This window comes from Pogoniulus pusillus, chromosome 9 (assembly GCF_015220805.1).
Source record: "Pogoniulus pusillus isolate bPogPus1 chromosome 9, bPogPus1.pri, whole genome shotgun sequence".
In the NCBI taxonomy this organism is placed as follows: domain Eukaryota; kingdom Metazoa; phylum Chordata; class Aves; order Piciformes; family Lybiidae; genus Pogoniulus; species Pogoniulus pusillus.
Window position 1 is genome coordinate 10,587,595 of NC_087272.1, and position 15,907 is coordinate 10,603,501.

At 44.9% G+C, this 15,907-nt stretch overlaps 1 protein-coding gene and 1 long non-coding RNA gene across 6 annotated transcripts in view; one reads left to right on the plus strand and one right to left on the minus strand.

The window, feature by feature from the left end:
- Positions 1 to 13,172, plus strand: part of FAM241A (family with sequence similarity 241 member A) — a 64,738-nt gene extending 51,566 nt beyond the window's left edge. The window contains exons 4-5 of one of the 3 annotated variants that reach the window (XM_064148500.1): positions 3,691 to 3,751; positions 9,571 to 13,172. In XM_064148500.1, coding sequence (XP_064004570.1) covers positions 3,691 to 3,751; positions 9,571 to 9,816 — 307 coding nt within the window. In that variant the 3' untranslated portion in view covers positions 9,817 to 13,172. The remainder of the gene's footprint in view (positions 1 to 3,690; positions 3,752 to 9,570) is intronic. The other 2 variants (XR_010303323.1, XM_064148502.1) reach the window with 2 other exon arrangements.
- The window catches only part of LOC135178046 (uncharacterized), a 29,979-nt gene continuing 14,121 nt past the window's right edge, over positions 50 to 15,907 (minus strand). The window contains exons 3-7 of one of the 3 annotated variants that reach the window (XR_010303326.1): positions 12,630 to 12,727; positions 10,560 to 10,690; positions 6,836 to 6,943; positions 2,243 to 2,402; positions 50 to 1,278 (exon numbers count right to left, since the gene is read on the minus strand). This is a non-coding gene — a long non-coding RNA (uncharacterized LOC135178046). Of the gene's footprint in view, positions 1,279 to 2,242; positions 2,406 to 6,835; positions 6,944 to 10,559; positions 10,691 to 12,629; positions 12,728 to 15,907 lie in introns of all 3 variants that reach the window. The other 2 variants (XR_010303325.1, XR_010303324.1) reach the window with 2 other exon arrangements.

Sequence of the window (15,907 nt, forward strand, 5' to 3'; positions counted from 1 at the left end):
ATGAGGTCTGCCCTGAGCCTCCTTTTCTCCAGGCTAAACAACCCCAGCTCCCTCAGCCTCTCCTCATTTACTATGCAGTACTTCTATTTGCCAGTAGCTTGGACAATCACCTTTCCATTAACCTGAGTTTGTACCTCTTTGGGATACTTTATTATTATAATTTTGAACAGTGTTTTATCTTTTGTAAGTGGAAGGATTTATCTTCTGAGAATCTTAACTTGTAATTGATGGGTTCAGATATAGATGATGGATTACAAAAAGTTTTTGGCCTTTCCCATTGAAAATTGAGTTGAAGAGATGTGGATGTCTTAACCAAGTTCAAGCCCTGAACTTTTTGAATTTCAAGTTCATTGAATGCTTTAGGTTGGAAGGGACTTTAAAAGTCACCCTCCACTAGGTCAGATCACTCAAGGCCTCATCCAGTCTTTGCCTTCAACACTTCCAGAGGGAGGGCATCCATGGCCTCCCTAGGCAACCTGTTCCAGTGTCTCACCACTCTTAATATAAAGAATTTCTTCCTAGTCTCCAGTCTAAATATCCCCTCTTCGAGCCTCAGCCCATTCCCTCTCATCCTATCACTACAAGCCCTTGTAAAATTATCACCATTATTTCTCCAGCATGGAAAGAATGATCAGAAACAGAACTAGAGTATAATATCAACAGCCTCGTGGTAGCCCTGCAGGACGGACATGTGTTGCCTGAAATGGTATCATTGCAGTCGTAAGTAGTAGAGACCAAGACTGTTTTAAAGTCAAGTTGTACATGTGGAAAATGTGCCTCAGGCTGGAAACCTATTTCTAATTTACTCCACACTGAGATAATCTGAAAATTGTAGGCTTGCCCTGCTTGCAGTTGTTGGGATTTATTTCTGAAGTGAAAACAGCAGTAACTGACAAGGAGGGCTTGTTGCCTAATTTGTTCTGGCTCTATAAACTAACTCTGTTGCAGAGGTTCACAGCTACAAAATAATATGTGATAATAACTTTCTGAAAAGCATGAGTGGGAAAAAAAAAGGAAGCCCTTCAGACATACCTGTAGCACCTGCAAGAGGCAGGATAGCATGTTCTGCTTGAACAATGAGGAAAGCCTCTTTTCTTAAAGAACAAAAAGGTATTCTGAAGATAGAAGTGACTAGAAATTTCTTCTCCTTAAAAGGCAAAGTTAACAGCTCTTGCTTTTCAACAAGTTCCACGATGCCACGTTGAACATAAGGCAGATGCAAGCCACGTGCTGCGTCAAGCTGACCAGTCTTAGTGGGGGAACCTTGATAACAAAATCCTGTGGAAATGAAGTGTTGCAGGAATAAGGAAAAGATGGATAAGAAATTGCTTTTCATCTAGTTCCTGTGTAAAACTGCAACATGAGTGGGATCAAGTCACAGGGAGAACAGTAGGAGCATAAGGAAGAGTATGAAATTGGGGGGAGAGGCAGCAGATCATAATACGATTTGCCATTGGAATGGGCTGCCCAGGGAGGCTGGGGAGTCACCATCCCTGGAGGGGTTCAAGAAAAGCCTGGATGAGGCACTTATTGCCATGGTCTAGTTGACTGGATAGGGCTGGATGCTAGGTTGGACTGGATGATCTTGGAGGTCTCTTCCAACCTGGGTGATAGGTTGGACTGGATGACCTTGGAGGTCTCTTCCAACTTGGTTGATTCTATTCTATGATTCTAGTCTATTCTGTAATTCTATGGAGACAAGCAGGGTGCTGGGTTCTTGCCTGTGACACTGTCATCTGGTGCCCTATCAGTGGGGAAATCTACTCCCAAAATGATGAGGCTCAGACATAGTTTGTCAGGGAAAGCCTCTGTTGCTCTTAAAGCCATCTCTGTTCTGCACATGCACACAAGTTCAGTGTCTGGAAAAGCCTTTTCATCTCCTTTACACAGAGCTGCTCCTGGCTATTCAAAGTTTGTTCCACAAACTGCTGATCTTAAGCCTGAGTTGCTGTAAAAGCTGACTAAAGGGAACCCAGTGCAGTTGCTTTTCTTATGTTGTTGCTTGTTTCTATAGAAACATCCTGTTTCTGTTTTGTAAGTGCAGTCTAAATTCTTGCTGTGAAATGAACATTAACCCAATCTTTGGCTTTGCCTTTATTATTACCTTTTTTTTTATCCTAGAGGAACAAGCTCAGCTTAGTTTTCTGTCTCCTTTTTTTTCATCTGGAAACAAAGTGGGATTATTTTTTTAACTCTTTTCCTAACCTCTTAATATTTTCATATTTCAAACTATAAAAATTACCATAGAGAAATTAGCCTGTTGAGTTGGTTTCTTTTTCTCCAGACAGCTGTCTTGGTGGTCTGGCTGATTATCAAGATCTTCTTAGTGTTTATATTGACAAGATCAAATAGTAACTGTTGTTTCATGCTAGCAAAGGATGCTGAGGGCTACCATTCTCTTCCTGCTATAGTAGAAGGAGAAAAAGATCAGCAGCATTTCCAGTAATTCTTTGCTTTTCTTAGGCAGATTTCATTTTCTTTTAATCAGAACATAAGAATTTTGTTGAGGTATGAGACAGCAGGGTGGAATCCTGGGCATGTGCCACGTGTTGCCAGTAACGAAACTGTCTAGTTTGCATATGTAGAGGAGTAGGAAGCAGAAAGCTTGCACCGACCCACCCATGTGGTGCCCTGGTGCCCTGCGATGGGGCAAAGCTGTGGTTCAGAGGAGGAAGAGACCATAACTCGGGAACTTGCTGTTCACTGTCTAAATTCTTGCTGTGAAATGAACATTAACCCAATCTTTGATCTCATACCTTCAGAGTAGTTGAATAGATTTCTTTCTTTCCCCTTTCTTTCCCTTCTTTCCCCTTTCTTTCCCCTTTCTTTCCCCTTTCTTTCCCCGTTCTATCCCCTTTCTTGCCCCGTTCTTTCCCCTTTCTTGCCCCTTTCTTGCCCCTTTCTTGCCCCTTTCTTGCCCCTTTCTTGCCCCTTTTTTGCCCCTTTCTTTCCCCTTTCTTTCCCCTTTCTTTCCCCTTTCTTTCCCCTTTCTTTCCCCTTTCTTTCCCCTTTCTTGCCCCTTTCTTTCCCCTTTCTTTCCCCTTTCTTGCCCCTTTCTTGCCCCTTTCTTGCCCCTTTCTTGCCCCTTTCTTGCCCCTTTCTTGCCCCTTTCTTGCCCCTTTCTTGGTGCAGGTTGCTTGTATTCACCCATTCCCTTCTCCCACAGAACAGAGGCTGTTTAACCTCATGCAGTTCTTTCACTTAGGTCCATTATTTATTCATACAAGCAAAAAAAAATCCTGAGCCAAATGAATCGTGTCAGGGTCCTTAGGCTAAGCGTGCAAAGCCTGTCCACAGCGAGACGCTGGGCAGTCAGATGGCCAGGTTCCAGCTATTCAGTCCTCTGGGGCTTACACTGCTCACTACCTAACCATGAAGTATCTCTAGGTGTCTGTTGGCTGATTCCTGTCCTTGTCTGCATCTAGCAGAAGTTGGTCTTTTATTTTGGAGGGGAGAGAACTTGTGGTTTGTTCCATTCTGGTCTCTCTGCTCATTTGCTGTTCACTTTCTCCTCATTATTTTTTCTGTCAGATTGAGTTTGAAGTATTTTCAGTTTTAGTTTGCATCCTCTAAAAAGAGATGGCTTTGTGAGGTGCTCTCTTCTAAACATGAAGTGTTTCAGACAGTAAGCACGTTCCCAAAGCCACATTTCAGTAGCTTTTTTGACATTTAAATGTCTCTGGGTTTCAGCTGTCAGACACACCACCTGTCCTCTGGAGTAAAAATAAACGTGACTGGAGCAAAACAGATAGTGAGTACTTAAATACTGCAGAGGAAACTTTTTGCTTAGAAAAAGAAAGGAAGATGTGGGGGTGGAAATGTAAATGTGATTTTGCTATATTTCTTTTTATTGCTGTTTTGGTTTTTAATGTCTCATTCAGATGTCATTAAACACACATTTCCTACTAAACCCAGAGGAGATTTCTTTCCTATCTGATATGGAGATAATGCTCTTCATAAAACAGAATCATAGAATCAACAAGGTTGGAAGGGACCTCCAAGATCATCCAGTCCAACCTAGCACCTAGCCCTAGCCAGTCAAGGAGACCATGGCACTCAGTGCCTCATCCAGGCTTTTCTTGAACATCTCTTAGGGCCTCTCTTTTTCATCATTTTATGACTGGAAATGTGACCAGTTGTGATCAGAAATGTGCTAAAAACTATTTTGAGATGCTGCTGCTTTTTTCTGAAGAAAAGATGAAGAACTTTATGGATACCTTTTTCCTTCTCCCTTCTCTTGTTGCTGCCTTTGCCCAGCAGCATTTTTTCAACTGTAAAATCACAAGCTGTTAGGTGGAGAGCAGTTATCTTCCCAGTCCTTTGGGCTTTTCTCCTCCATTGCTGGAGTTCATGTTTGTGTAATGCCCTTTTTGGCAGTTGATGGAAGAAAAGAGAAAGTGCTAGACGTGTACTTGGCCTGCTGCTGTTGCCAAGTTGAGTGTGGTGTGGGAGTTTTCAAGTTGTCTGAGCAGCAGAAGACTGTTGGGGTTTCTTCAATTCATTGGTCATGAAAAATAGAGAGTGGGAATTTTACTTGGTTTGCTTTTAAGGATCTCATACCTTCAAAGTAGTTGAATGGATTTATTTTCCTTTCCCCTTTCCCCTTTTCCCCTTCTCCCTTCCCCCTTTCCCCTTTCCTTTCGCTGGTTCCTTGTATTCATCCATTCCCTTCTCCCACAGAACAGAGGCTATTTAACCTCATCCAATTCTTTCATTTAGGTCCACTATTTAGGACTTTTTTCCTCATACAAGCAAATAAAATCCTGAGCCAAATGAATCATGTCAAGGTCCTTAGGCTAAGCGTGCAAAGCTCTGGTCCACGCTGCTTGCCTGGAAAGCAAGACCATAACTACACCTGTTCTCCTCATGGCTAGTGCAGTAGCAAGGTTCCAGGACACAGTCATTGAAGTCATAGTATCATAGGATGTTAGAGGTTGGAAGGTACCCAAAGTGGTCATCAAGTCCAACCCCCGTGCCAGAGCAGGACAATACTATCTAACACAGATCACAGAGGAACACATCCAAACAGGCCTTGAAAGTCTCCAGAGAAGGAGACACCAGTAAGTAAAGTAAGTACCTGAAGGGTGGTTGTGGCCAGGAGGAGGTTGCTCTCTTCTCTCAGGTGGCCAGCACCAGAATGAGGGGACACAGCCTCAGGCTACGCCAGGGGAAATTTAGGCTGGAGGTGAGGAGAAAGTTCTTCACTGAGAGAGTCATTGGACACTGGAATGGGCTGCCCGGGGAGGTGGTGGAGTCGCCGTCCCTGGAGCTGTTCAAGGCAGGATTGGACGTGGCACTTGGTGCCATGGTCTAGCCTTGAGCTCTGTGGTAGAGGGTTGGACTTGATGATCTGTGAGGTCTCTTCCAACCTTGGTGATTCTGTGATACTGTGATTTGGCAAGTGTTTTTTAGTCACTGGTCAGGCCACACCTTGAGTCCTGTGTCCAGTTCTGGGCTCCTCACTTCAGGAGAGATATTGAGGTGCTGGAAGGTGTCCAGAGAAGGGTGACAAAGCTGGTGAAAGGCCTGGAACACAAACCCTATGAGGAGAGGCTGAGGAAGATGAGGTTGTTTAGCCAGGAGAAGAGGAGGTTCAGGGGTGACCTCATTGCTGTCTACAGCTACCTGAAGGGAGGCTGTAGTCAGGTGGGGGTTGGTCTCTTCTGCCAGGCAACCAGAAATAGAATAAGGGGTGTCCCTGCCCATGGCAGGGGGGTTGGAACTAGATAATCCTTGTGGTCCCTTCCAACCCTGACTGGTTCTATGATGCAAACTGCCCTCTGATCCCTTCTACCATCATCCCCTAGGCACATGCTCCCTGTGGTCCCTGCATGCAGGAAGCAAATAATACATTTTCCCTTCCCAGAACATTCTCTCTCTTTTCCCTAATTGCTGTCATCAGTATATCAATTATACTTAGGATAACTGTTTGTCTGCCAGTGCTCTTTGAAAAGAGAATTCCTGTAATAGTAGTGTTCCAGGGGTGAGGAATGCCTTGCCCTGCTGAGCCTGCAGGGACTCACAGCCAGCCCTGCCTTTCAGAGAACTGCAGAATTGGTGGTGTTGGAAAAATCCCTTAAAATCACTGAGTTAAGATCACTCTTAACCCAGCACTGCCATATCCACTACTAAATCATGTCCTTGTGTGCCACATGTGCTTTTTCAAATGCCTCCAGGGATGGTGAATCTGCCACTTTCCTGGGTAGCCTGCTCCAGTGTTTGACCATTGTTTTGGTGGAAAAAAAAACGTTCTTAATATCCAGACTTCTCCCAGCACAGGCTGGAGGCTGTTTGCTCTCATTCTGTCACTTGTACTAGAGAGAAGAGACTGACTCCCACCTGACTCCCATGTTGTAAAGAATGAGAAGATCTCCCCTCAGCCTCTTCTCCAGGCTAAACAACTCCACCTCCCTCAGCTGTTCCTCACCACACTTGTTCTCCAGACCCTTCACCAGTTTCGGTGCCCTTCTCTGGACCCACTCCAGCACCTCAAGGTCTTTTCTGTAGTGAGGGCCCCAAAACTTAACCCAGGACTCAAGGTGTGGCCTCACCAGTACCAAGTACAGAGGGGCAATCTCATCTCTAGGTCCTGCTGGTCACACTAGTGCTGATCCAAGCCAGGATGCTGCTGGCCTTGGCCACCTGGGCACACGCTGGCTCATGCTCAGCCACCTGCTGATCAGCACCTTCAGGTCCTTTTCCACCAGGCAGCTTCCTAGCCACTGGGAGTCAACATTTATTTGAAAATAAAAGCATTTATTTGAAACGAAGCACAATTAAAGCCAAAATAACTAAAACCTGCAACTTCCATGTACAGTAAGGAGAAGAAACCCACCTGGGCCGGAGAATCAGGTTGGAAAGAGACAAGGCAGTGGCTGTCAGTGCATACCTGCTGACACTGCAGTTCTCCACACTCAGGCTCTTCTGCAGACCTGCAGAAAAACTGGACACAATATTCATTACTATTTAGGCTTCCTGCACCACTCCCTTTCTGGGACTTAATACTGAAGTTTCAACCAATATCTCTATTCATAAAGAAATAAAGTCCACAAGCACAAACAGCTGAAGGCCTGGAACACAAACCCTATGAGGAGAGGCTGAGGGAGCTGGGGTTGTTTAGCCTGGAGAAGAGGAGGCTCAGGGCAGACCTCATTTCTGTCTACAACTACCTGAAGGGAGGTTGTAGCCAGGTGGGGGGTGGCCTCTTCTCCCAGGCAACCAGCAATAGAACAAGGGGACACAGTCTCAAGTTGTGCTGGGGGAAGTCTAAGCTGGATGTTAGGAGGAAGTTGTTGGCAGAGAGTGATTGGCATTGGAATGGGCTGCCCAGGGAGGTGGTGGAGGCACCGTCCCTGGAGGTCTTCAAGAAGAGACTGGTTGAGGCACTTGGTGCCATGGTCTAATTGACTGGCTAGGGCTGGGTGCTAGGTTGGACTGGATGATCTTGGAGGTCTCTTCCAACCTGGTTGATTCTATGATTCTATGACTGCAGGGCATTTATGGGTTTGGGTTTTTGTAGTAGTAGCCGTGGTGCTTTACCCAACCATCATTCAGCAGGAAGGTTCTGCATGGTGGTCTAAAAACTAAAAAAAAGGGAAAAAAATCAGTTTCCTTTGGTCTTCTGTTAAATGTTTCTCTGTGGGAAGAGGAATTCACATTATTCCTTGGAGTCTCATGGCAAGCCTGGCATTGCTGCAGGAGGGAATTTCTGTTGCTCCACTGAGACTATGCCATGTAACCAGAGACACAGTAGAGCTTTCATCCTTGAAGGCAGAACTGAAGATACATGCTTGCTTTGAATCCAGGAGGAGACTGATTGCAGGCAATTTGTTGGAGTTATTGATCAGCTGACTGAAATATTGATGAGTACCTTGCTGCATGTATTTTGATTGCTGCCTAATGGAAGGATTAGAGATCTTGAAAGCATGTTTGCCCTGGCACACCCCAACACAAGTCAGAAAGGTTTGGTGCAAAGGACTTCTGGACATTGGGAGAGATGGGATTCCAGGCTCTAATCTAGTGATGTTTTACATGTTGAAACAGTTGTGTGTTTTCTGCAGAGTCTTCATCTAATGGTGTGTTTCTGCCTTCCTATATGTTTGCCCCATTTTTCATACTGGGAAAAGGGCAGAACCTGCTTCCTCTTCCCTTTGCCTCTTTGCCCCACTACCTTGCTTCTGTGCCAGTTTTGGTCATCCTGTAACTTGTTACCAGGGAGAAGAGACCAACCTCCACCTGGCTCCAGCCTCCTTTTGGGGAGTTGTAAAGAGTGAGAAGCTTACCTTCAGCCTCCTTTTCTCCAGACTAACAACCCCAGTACCTTCAGCTGTTCCTCACCACACTTGTTCTCCAGACCCTTCACCAGCTTTGGTGCCCTTCTCTGGACCCACTCCAGCACCTCAAGGTCTTTTCTGTACTGAGGGCCCTAAAACAATCCAGGACTCAAGGTGTGGCCTCACCAGCACCAAGTACAGTGGAACAATCCTTTCTCTGGTCCTGCAGGTGACACTATTGCTGATCCAGGCCAGGATGCTGCTGGCTTTGTTGGGCACCTGGGCACTTGCTGACTTATATTCAGCCACCTGATCAACCCTGTGAGGTCTTTCCTTGCTGGGTAGCTTTCCAGCCACTCTTCCCTCAGCCTATAGTGTTGCATAGGGTCATTGTGACAGATGTTGCTGAGTTGGAGGGCAGAAGGGCTCTGCAGCAGGACCTCGACCACCTGGTCAGATGGGCAGAGTCCAATGGGATGGCGTTCAGTAAGGCCAAGTGCAGGGTGCTGCACTTTGGCCACAACAACCCCATGCAGAGATACAGGCTGGGGACAGAGTGGCTGGAGAGCAGCCAGACAGAGAGGGATCTGGGGGTGCTGATTGATACCCACCTGAACATGAGCCAGCAGTGTGCCCAGGTGGCCAAGAGGGCCAATGGCATCCTGGCCTGCATCAGGAATGGTGTGGTCAGCAGGAGCAGGGAGGTCATTCTGCCCCTGTACTCTGCACTGGTTAGACCACACCTTGAGTACTGTGTCCAGTTCTGGGCCCCTCAATTTAAGAAGGACATTGAGATGCTTGAGCATGTCCAGAGAAGGGCGACGAGGCTGGTGAGAGGCCTCGAGCACAGCCCTACGAGGAGAGGCTGAGGGAGCTGGGATTGTTTAGCCTGGAGAGGAGGAGGCTCAGGGGAGACCCTGTTGCTGTCTACAACTACCTGAAGGGTGGCTGTGGCCAGGAGGAGGCTGCTCTCTTCTCTCAGGTGGCCAGCACCAGAACAAGAGGACACAGCCTCAGGCTGCACCAGGGGAAATTTAGGCTGGAAGTGAGGAGAAAGTTCTTCACTGAGAGAGTCATTGGACACTGGAATGGGCTGCCCGGGGAGGTGGTGGAGTCGCCGTCCCTGGAGCTGTTCAAGGCAGGATAGGACGTGGCACTTGGTGCCATGGTCTAGCCTTGAGCTCTGTGGTAAAGGGTTGGACTTGATGATCTATGAGGTCTCTTCCAACCTTGGTGATACTGATATTGTTCAGAACCACAGTAATAAGAGCTTCCTTATTTTGTCTTCTGTCCACAGGTCCAGCAAGAACAGAGAAACCACACTGCAGAACCTGTAGTAGATGACTACAAGAGGATGGGGACTCTCTTTGGTGAACTAAACAAAAGCCTAATCAGAATAGGCTTCACAAGGATGTACTTTGGAGAACGCATAGTAGAGCCTGTAATAATTATTTTCTTCTGGGTTATGCTCTGGTTCCTTGGCCTACAAGCTCTTGGACTGGTTGCTGTTCTGTGCCTTGTCATTATTTATGTACAACAGTAAAATTTTGCAGACTGTTTGGATTAGGTATTTCAATACTGTCACTGTGTCAGTGGATTTATGTGTTTTGGTAAACAGGTGGTACGTCAAAAGCTGCAATGCTTCAAATTGCATCTTGCTGAACTGCCAGTGTTTCAGATGAGGGGGACTAAAATTAGGCATTTAAGCAAAGTCAGTGCAGTACTACATCTTGGAAGGCCAGAAAAGAAGATGTTTGTGAGGTAGTGGTGGCCAGTGTGCTGTTTTCTGCACTCTTGGGGCTTTTTGTTTCCCCTGCCTGCCTCACTGTTCTTACTTTGTATAGTGAAAATTTCCTCTCTGTAAGAGGACGCTTGATGAGAGTGTCCTGTTTCTCTGTTGGGATGGGGGCTCACATGCTCTTTGTTCCCTGAGTCTGCATAATTTGGCAGTTTTTTGCTGAAAAGCTAGATCTGCAGGAGGAGCAGGTTTGCTAACAAACCTACAATGACAAACATTCCTAAGGGGAGTTCAACTTCCCAGCACAAAAGCATCTTCAGTTAGTGTAGGTTCTAGCAAGCCTTACCCCAGAAAGCAATCCCTGGCAGCAAATGTGTAAATGCTTTTACACTAATATTAGTGACTTCACACAAAAAGCTTCAGCTGTTGCTGAGAGGGAATCACATTCCTCTGTTGGCCAAATAGTCTAATGTAGCTTTGCCTTGGTTTTGGAAATGAACTCAGCTCCTGCTGCTGTTTTTCTTTCTCGTTGTTGTTTTTATACTTACTTTTTTTGTCAGCCCTCCTTCTGAAGATAAATATTTGTGTAATTCATGGACTTCTCAGGCAGTTAGAGCTGCAGTGTTGGAGAGTTGCCATTCCAGACTTCTCTGCCTCCTTTGGGTCCTGTGTTAAGTGTCTAAGCAAACCACATGGATATCAGACCAGATCTCTTAACGCTTCCCTGACCTGCTGCAGCCTGGACCCAACAGAGCTAGGAGCTGTGCATACGTAAGCAGTTCTCCATGCAGGGCAAGAAAGTAGTTGGAATCAGGTGGTTGTTTTATTTAGTACTCTTACCTGATTAATTTCTATGCTTGGCAACAGAAATATGTATCTATAAGTGCATGTCACGGGCAACACAAATCAGAGAAGAGATTATCCAGGAGGAGGTACAAAGTTCACTCTGGCTCCACAGGATGTGTACCTGGAGCATGTTGAATATTTCCAAGTTAAATGTGCTCATTTAAGGAAAAACAGTAAATTGAGACAGAACCTTTACTGAATGGGTTGCCAATTTAATATTTGCTCTGTATTACTTTAGTAAGAAAAGCAATTGCAAAATTGCCTTCATCTATGGCAGAGTGAAAGTCAATATTTACTTAAAGAAATGTAATAGAAGATGTGAAATTCATAGAAAACTACTGAACCTTTTGCAGTGACTCTTTTGATATACATTTTTATGCTAGCAGAGAGCAAAAGTAAATGAATTGAAAATGCTGTCTTACTCAGAGACATCTGGAGCTAAGGGAACCATAGTCCCTGCCCTGCAACTAGATTCTCAAGGCTGAGTCCGTAAAGACTTTCCTATTAATGGAGTAGTTGTTGCTTAGGGCAGCAAACATGCAAGCCCAAGGCCTTTCACAGCTTTATGTGCCTACATGTCATCTGTAGACCTGTCTCTGTGCTTTTATAATGAATGCAAAGTTACCTTCTGAGGAGCCAGGTCCTCTCTCTTGACATTCAGATTGACCTTGAGTGTGGATCTGAGAGGCTCTGTTGGACCAGCAGGACTGCAAGGCCACAGGACTGGGGCCCAGTTGCGTGTTTAGATGGCAAGCTGCATTGGTTGTCACCTACTAGAATAGTTGTGGTGGAGGCAGGGAAGCATTTGATAACAGGTGTTTGTAGATGGAAAGAAGTCCCAAAACAAAAAGCAAGTGCAGGCTGAACTCAGAAGCAGGAGCCCTGTACTCACAAGTGCCTAAGGGTAAACTTTGGTTTTGTTTCAAGTCCTTTCGAAAGCAGAACATCTGTTTATACCTTTGTATGTTTGTATAGATACAATGGTGGATCTCTCTGTATTCTTCCTCTGTGTAAGGGCTGTACTACAAAAGCACCCTGTCATTAGACAAAAAAACCCACAACCTTTCTCCCACCATCAAGGTACTGTTCAGTGGGTCTTGTCCCCTAGGAGGAAGTGTTCCTGTTCTGTCCTTAGTGCAGTAGCACTCTTGTGTAAAGACACGGTGCTGTGAGATGGCATGCAGGTTATTTCCCTGAAGTGGTGATTTTGCTCTGTACATGAGTAATGGGGACCACTGGACCCAAGGGTGTGAGTGCCAAGTTTAATGAGGGCATGGTTTATTTGCATGCAGCCCTGTAATATGTGCACAGCTGTGACTGTGTCACTGATGGAAGTCATCTCAGTTGTTCTTTCACTGTCTGTGTTTGTATCCATGTGCTCTGGGGAAAGGTAGCTCTTGGACAGTGTGTGTTTTCTATGGTTTCCCTTGAGAATAACTTTCATTTCTTGCTCTTCATAGAAGTGTTTAATTTTTAAACACTTGGAAAAAAAATTAGCCCTCCTATTGGTATTGACTGAAAATGAGGAGGAAAAAAAGAGAAAGAAACATGTATTGCATGAAAGACACCCTTGTCTGTTTGATTTCATACATTCCATTGTATATAACAATTTGCACCAAGTCACCTGTCCTGATTTTGTGCTCTTGCTCTGTCAGTTGCAGGAAAGAGGAGTTAAGGCCAAAAAAAAGGGACTGAGATAAAATCAGCTGTAAAGAGCAGAAAATGGAATGCAGTGAAATGATGCATAAGTGTCAAAAGATATCTGATCTTACCTGTGTGCCAAACATGAGAGGGCAGTGGGCAAAGAGTCCTTGCATTGTGGTGTTTTTCCATCCAGATGTAGTTCCAAGGGTTCAAAGGATGTCTCTAGCTAAAAAAGAAGACTGATTTAAATAAAAAGGACAATTTCACTGTTGTCTGTATAGTAAAAATAGATGATGCATGTATGATTATTATTCTGAAAGCAGATTTAGGTATTGGATGAAGGAATTCTGTCCCTTACACCTAACAACACGATGTAGTTCCTGTTGGTCAGCGTAATGCATTGAAAGCTTTTTACCTAACCTCTGTTTTTTAAAGGATGGACACTTCAGTGCTGTTTCACACCCACCAAATACATAAATGTTTGAACTGTTGTGCACAGAGAAGAAACTCTACATGTAGGAGACTCTTGGATAGCCTTGTTTACACTGAAACATCAGCACACCAGAACTGTCCATATCAAAAGGAGAAACCACATGTCTTAAAACCTCTGTCTGAAATGAATCCTATGGAAAGCACTTTGCTATTCTTTCTAATAAAGAGTATTGCCATCAGTGGGAGCTGTGAAGCTGTTGTCATGCTTTGTTCAAAGTTACATGACTCCTTCCAAAGTTCCACAGTGGGCCCAATGAAATGGAGCAGTGATCAGATGGCCTCTGAAGTCACTCAGCCTGCAGCAAGTGAAGAAATAACTGCAGCACAGAAGCTGAACAAACTGCATCAGAGATCTGTGGCTGAGTGTGCAGAAAGTTACCCTGAATTAAAATAGTAAAGCTAGAGGTGAACAAATAGTTGCAAACGATGGTGTAAAGTAAGTGAACAGTGTATCTATTCTGCACCAGGAGCAGCCTCCAAAGGAGCCAGATGTGGTCAAGAGTATGAAGAATCCTTTAAAGTGAGAATTGCTGTGCCACAGAAAGGTTTGGTTTAATTTAAACAATGCATGGAAGAGCACATGGTTCAAAGTAAATCGGCTTCAAGCTGTTCACTCTCCTTTGTTCTGCAGGTCAGAGTGGTGATCATTCTGCCAAGTGCATGTCTGTGTCACTCAGGACGCACAGTGAGTCCAGCAACTTTGTGAAAGTAGCAAAGTTGAACCTTGGTCCTTCACACTTGCATTGGTGGTTGAGGTTCACTGCTTAAATAAAAACAAGCCTTCAGGTTTTATTTCTGATAAATGTTCTTGGGCAGATCTTTCACAGGGTGGATGCAAATTCAAAAACAACCTGGCTTTGACTCTGATTCTTTTCATTCTGGGCTTTCCTGTAGCTTTTGGCAGTTTCTTAGCCTCTCCCCTCTGCCAGAAATGATAGCTTTATCCTCTTTCTACTTTCCTCCTGTCACTCTGTAGCCTTCCTAGGGCTTCTGTGCCAGGAGTTTGGGATTTTTCACCATTCAGCCTCCTTCAAAGCTACCTAGACAGAAAATGTTTTTTTTTTTTCACTTGTATATTTCATTTGGTTTACTATCTGCCTGCTTAACACCACAGGGGAGGAAATTAAAGAGAGGATCTTTATAAACCAGGCAAATGCTGGGCAGTCACTTCTCTTTTTACATTGCTTATCTGATGGTCTAGGAGCTGGGTCTTTGGTGACTACAGATTGCTGTTTGGTAACCAAGAGAGCAATGCAAACAGTAAAGAACTGCTGGTAGACTGACACCAGAACTTTGAGATGAGAAGACAAATAGCATGTGGCTTGAAGCTTACACAGGCAAGTAAACAGCTAACATCCCCTAGCTCCTGCCAGCACCTCAGTTGAATGTCTCCAGGTGCATATAAAATAATCTATATTCCTTCTGCACTTAGTCTGCTCTTTTTATACTGAGTAACCAAAAGGGAACATCAACAGGAAAGAGGAATTCACCTTACAATGCTGCCTTTAATTTGTGGGCAAGCTCATGGTGTTTCCAGATTTTAGTCTTGCACTGCCCAGAGCACTTTTGTGTCCTGTATGTGGTTGTCAGAAACCTTTATATCAACACTATATGTATTGCCCATTTAAGTGAGGCAGCTCACTTAATATGTATAATTATACATATTATTATGTATAATTATACATATTATAATAATATATAATGTATACATTTAATAGACTCAAAGAGTTGTTCAGGTTGGAAAATACCTTTAAGATCATGTAGTCTAACAGTTACCTAGCTATGCCAAGCCTGGTGCTAAAGGTGGTCCTCAGCACATCTCTGCCTCTTTGAAACACCTCTAGGAATGCGGGTTCAGCCACCCTGCTTGGGAGCCTGTTGCAGTCTTTCAAAACCCCTTCAGTCAAGGAGTTTCTTATAACATCCAGCCTGAACAACCCCTGGGGCAACTTGAGGCCATTTCCTCTCCTCCTGTCACTTGTTACTAGGGAGAATCAACCAGGTTGGAAAAGACCTCCAAGATCATCCAGTCCAACCTAGCACCCAGCCCTAGCCAGTCAACTAGACCATGGCACTAAGTGCCTCATCCAAGCTTTGCTTGAACACCTCCAGGGACGGTGCCTCCACCACCTCCCTGGGCAGCCCATTCCAATGCCAATCACTCTCTCTGCCAACAACTTCCTCCTAACGTCCAGCCTGTACTTCCTCCAGCACAGCTTGAGACTGTGTCCCCTTGTTCTATTGCTGGTTGCCTGGGAGAAGAGACCAATCCCCACCTGGCTACAACCTCCCTTCAGATAGTTGTAGACAGCAATGAGGTGCCCCCTGAGCCTCCTCTTCTCCAGGAAGAAATTGACCCCCACCTGGCTTCAGCCTTATTTCACAGAGCCTCCTTTTCCCTAGACGAAATGACCTCAGTTCCCTCAGCTGCTCCTCTCAACACCTGTTCTCCAGACCCTACATCAGCTATCTTACTCTTCTCTGGAGATGCTCCAGCACCTGAATATGTTTCTTTTAGTGAGGACATTGCTTGCAGCAAACGTTTCTGCTTCTGGAACGTGTCTGTATCTGTCTAGGTGTATTTTAAATGTAGCATTTACTGTAAATTGCATTTTAAAGTATTACAAGGCAAAAGGGGCTCACCTTCCAGGGAGAGGATTTAATATGTGTGAGAAGGGTGCCAAATTAGTCACTGGCAAACTGTTGAGGGCTTTTTTTTTGTTGAGGAAGAAGTTGCTAGTTTATGTGTGGGTGACAAAGGTACAAGGGACAGGGATTTGCATGCTGTCCAAAACAGGTGGTTTCAAGTGTCCACTCCTCTGTTCTCATTCACAAGCACCTGCTTTCTAATGTAGTGATCTTCCTTAAGCTAGCTGGAACATACTTCCTGGGTACAAGAAATAATGCAGCAAGA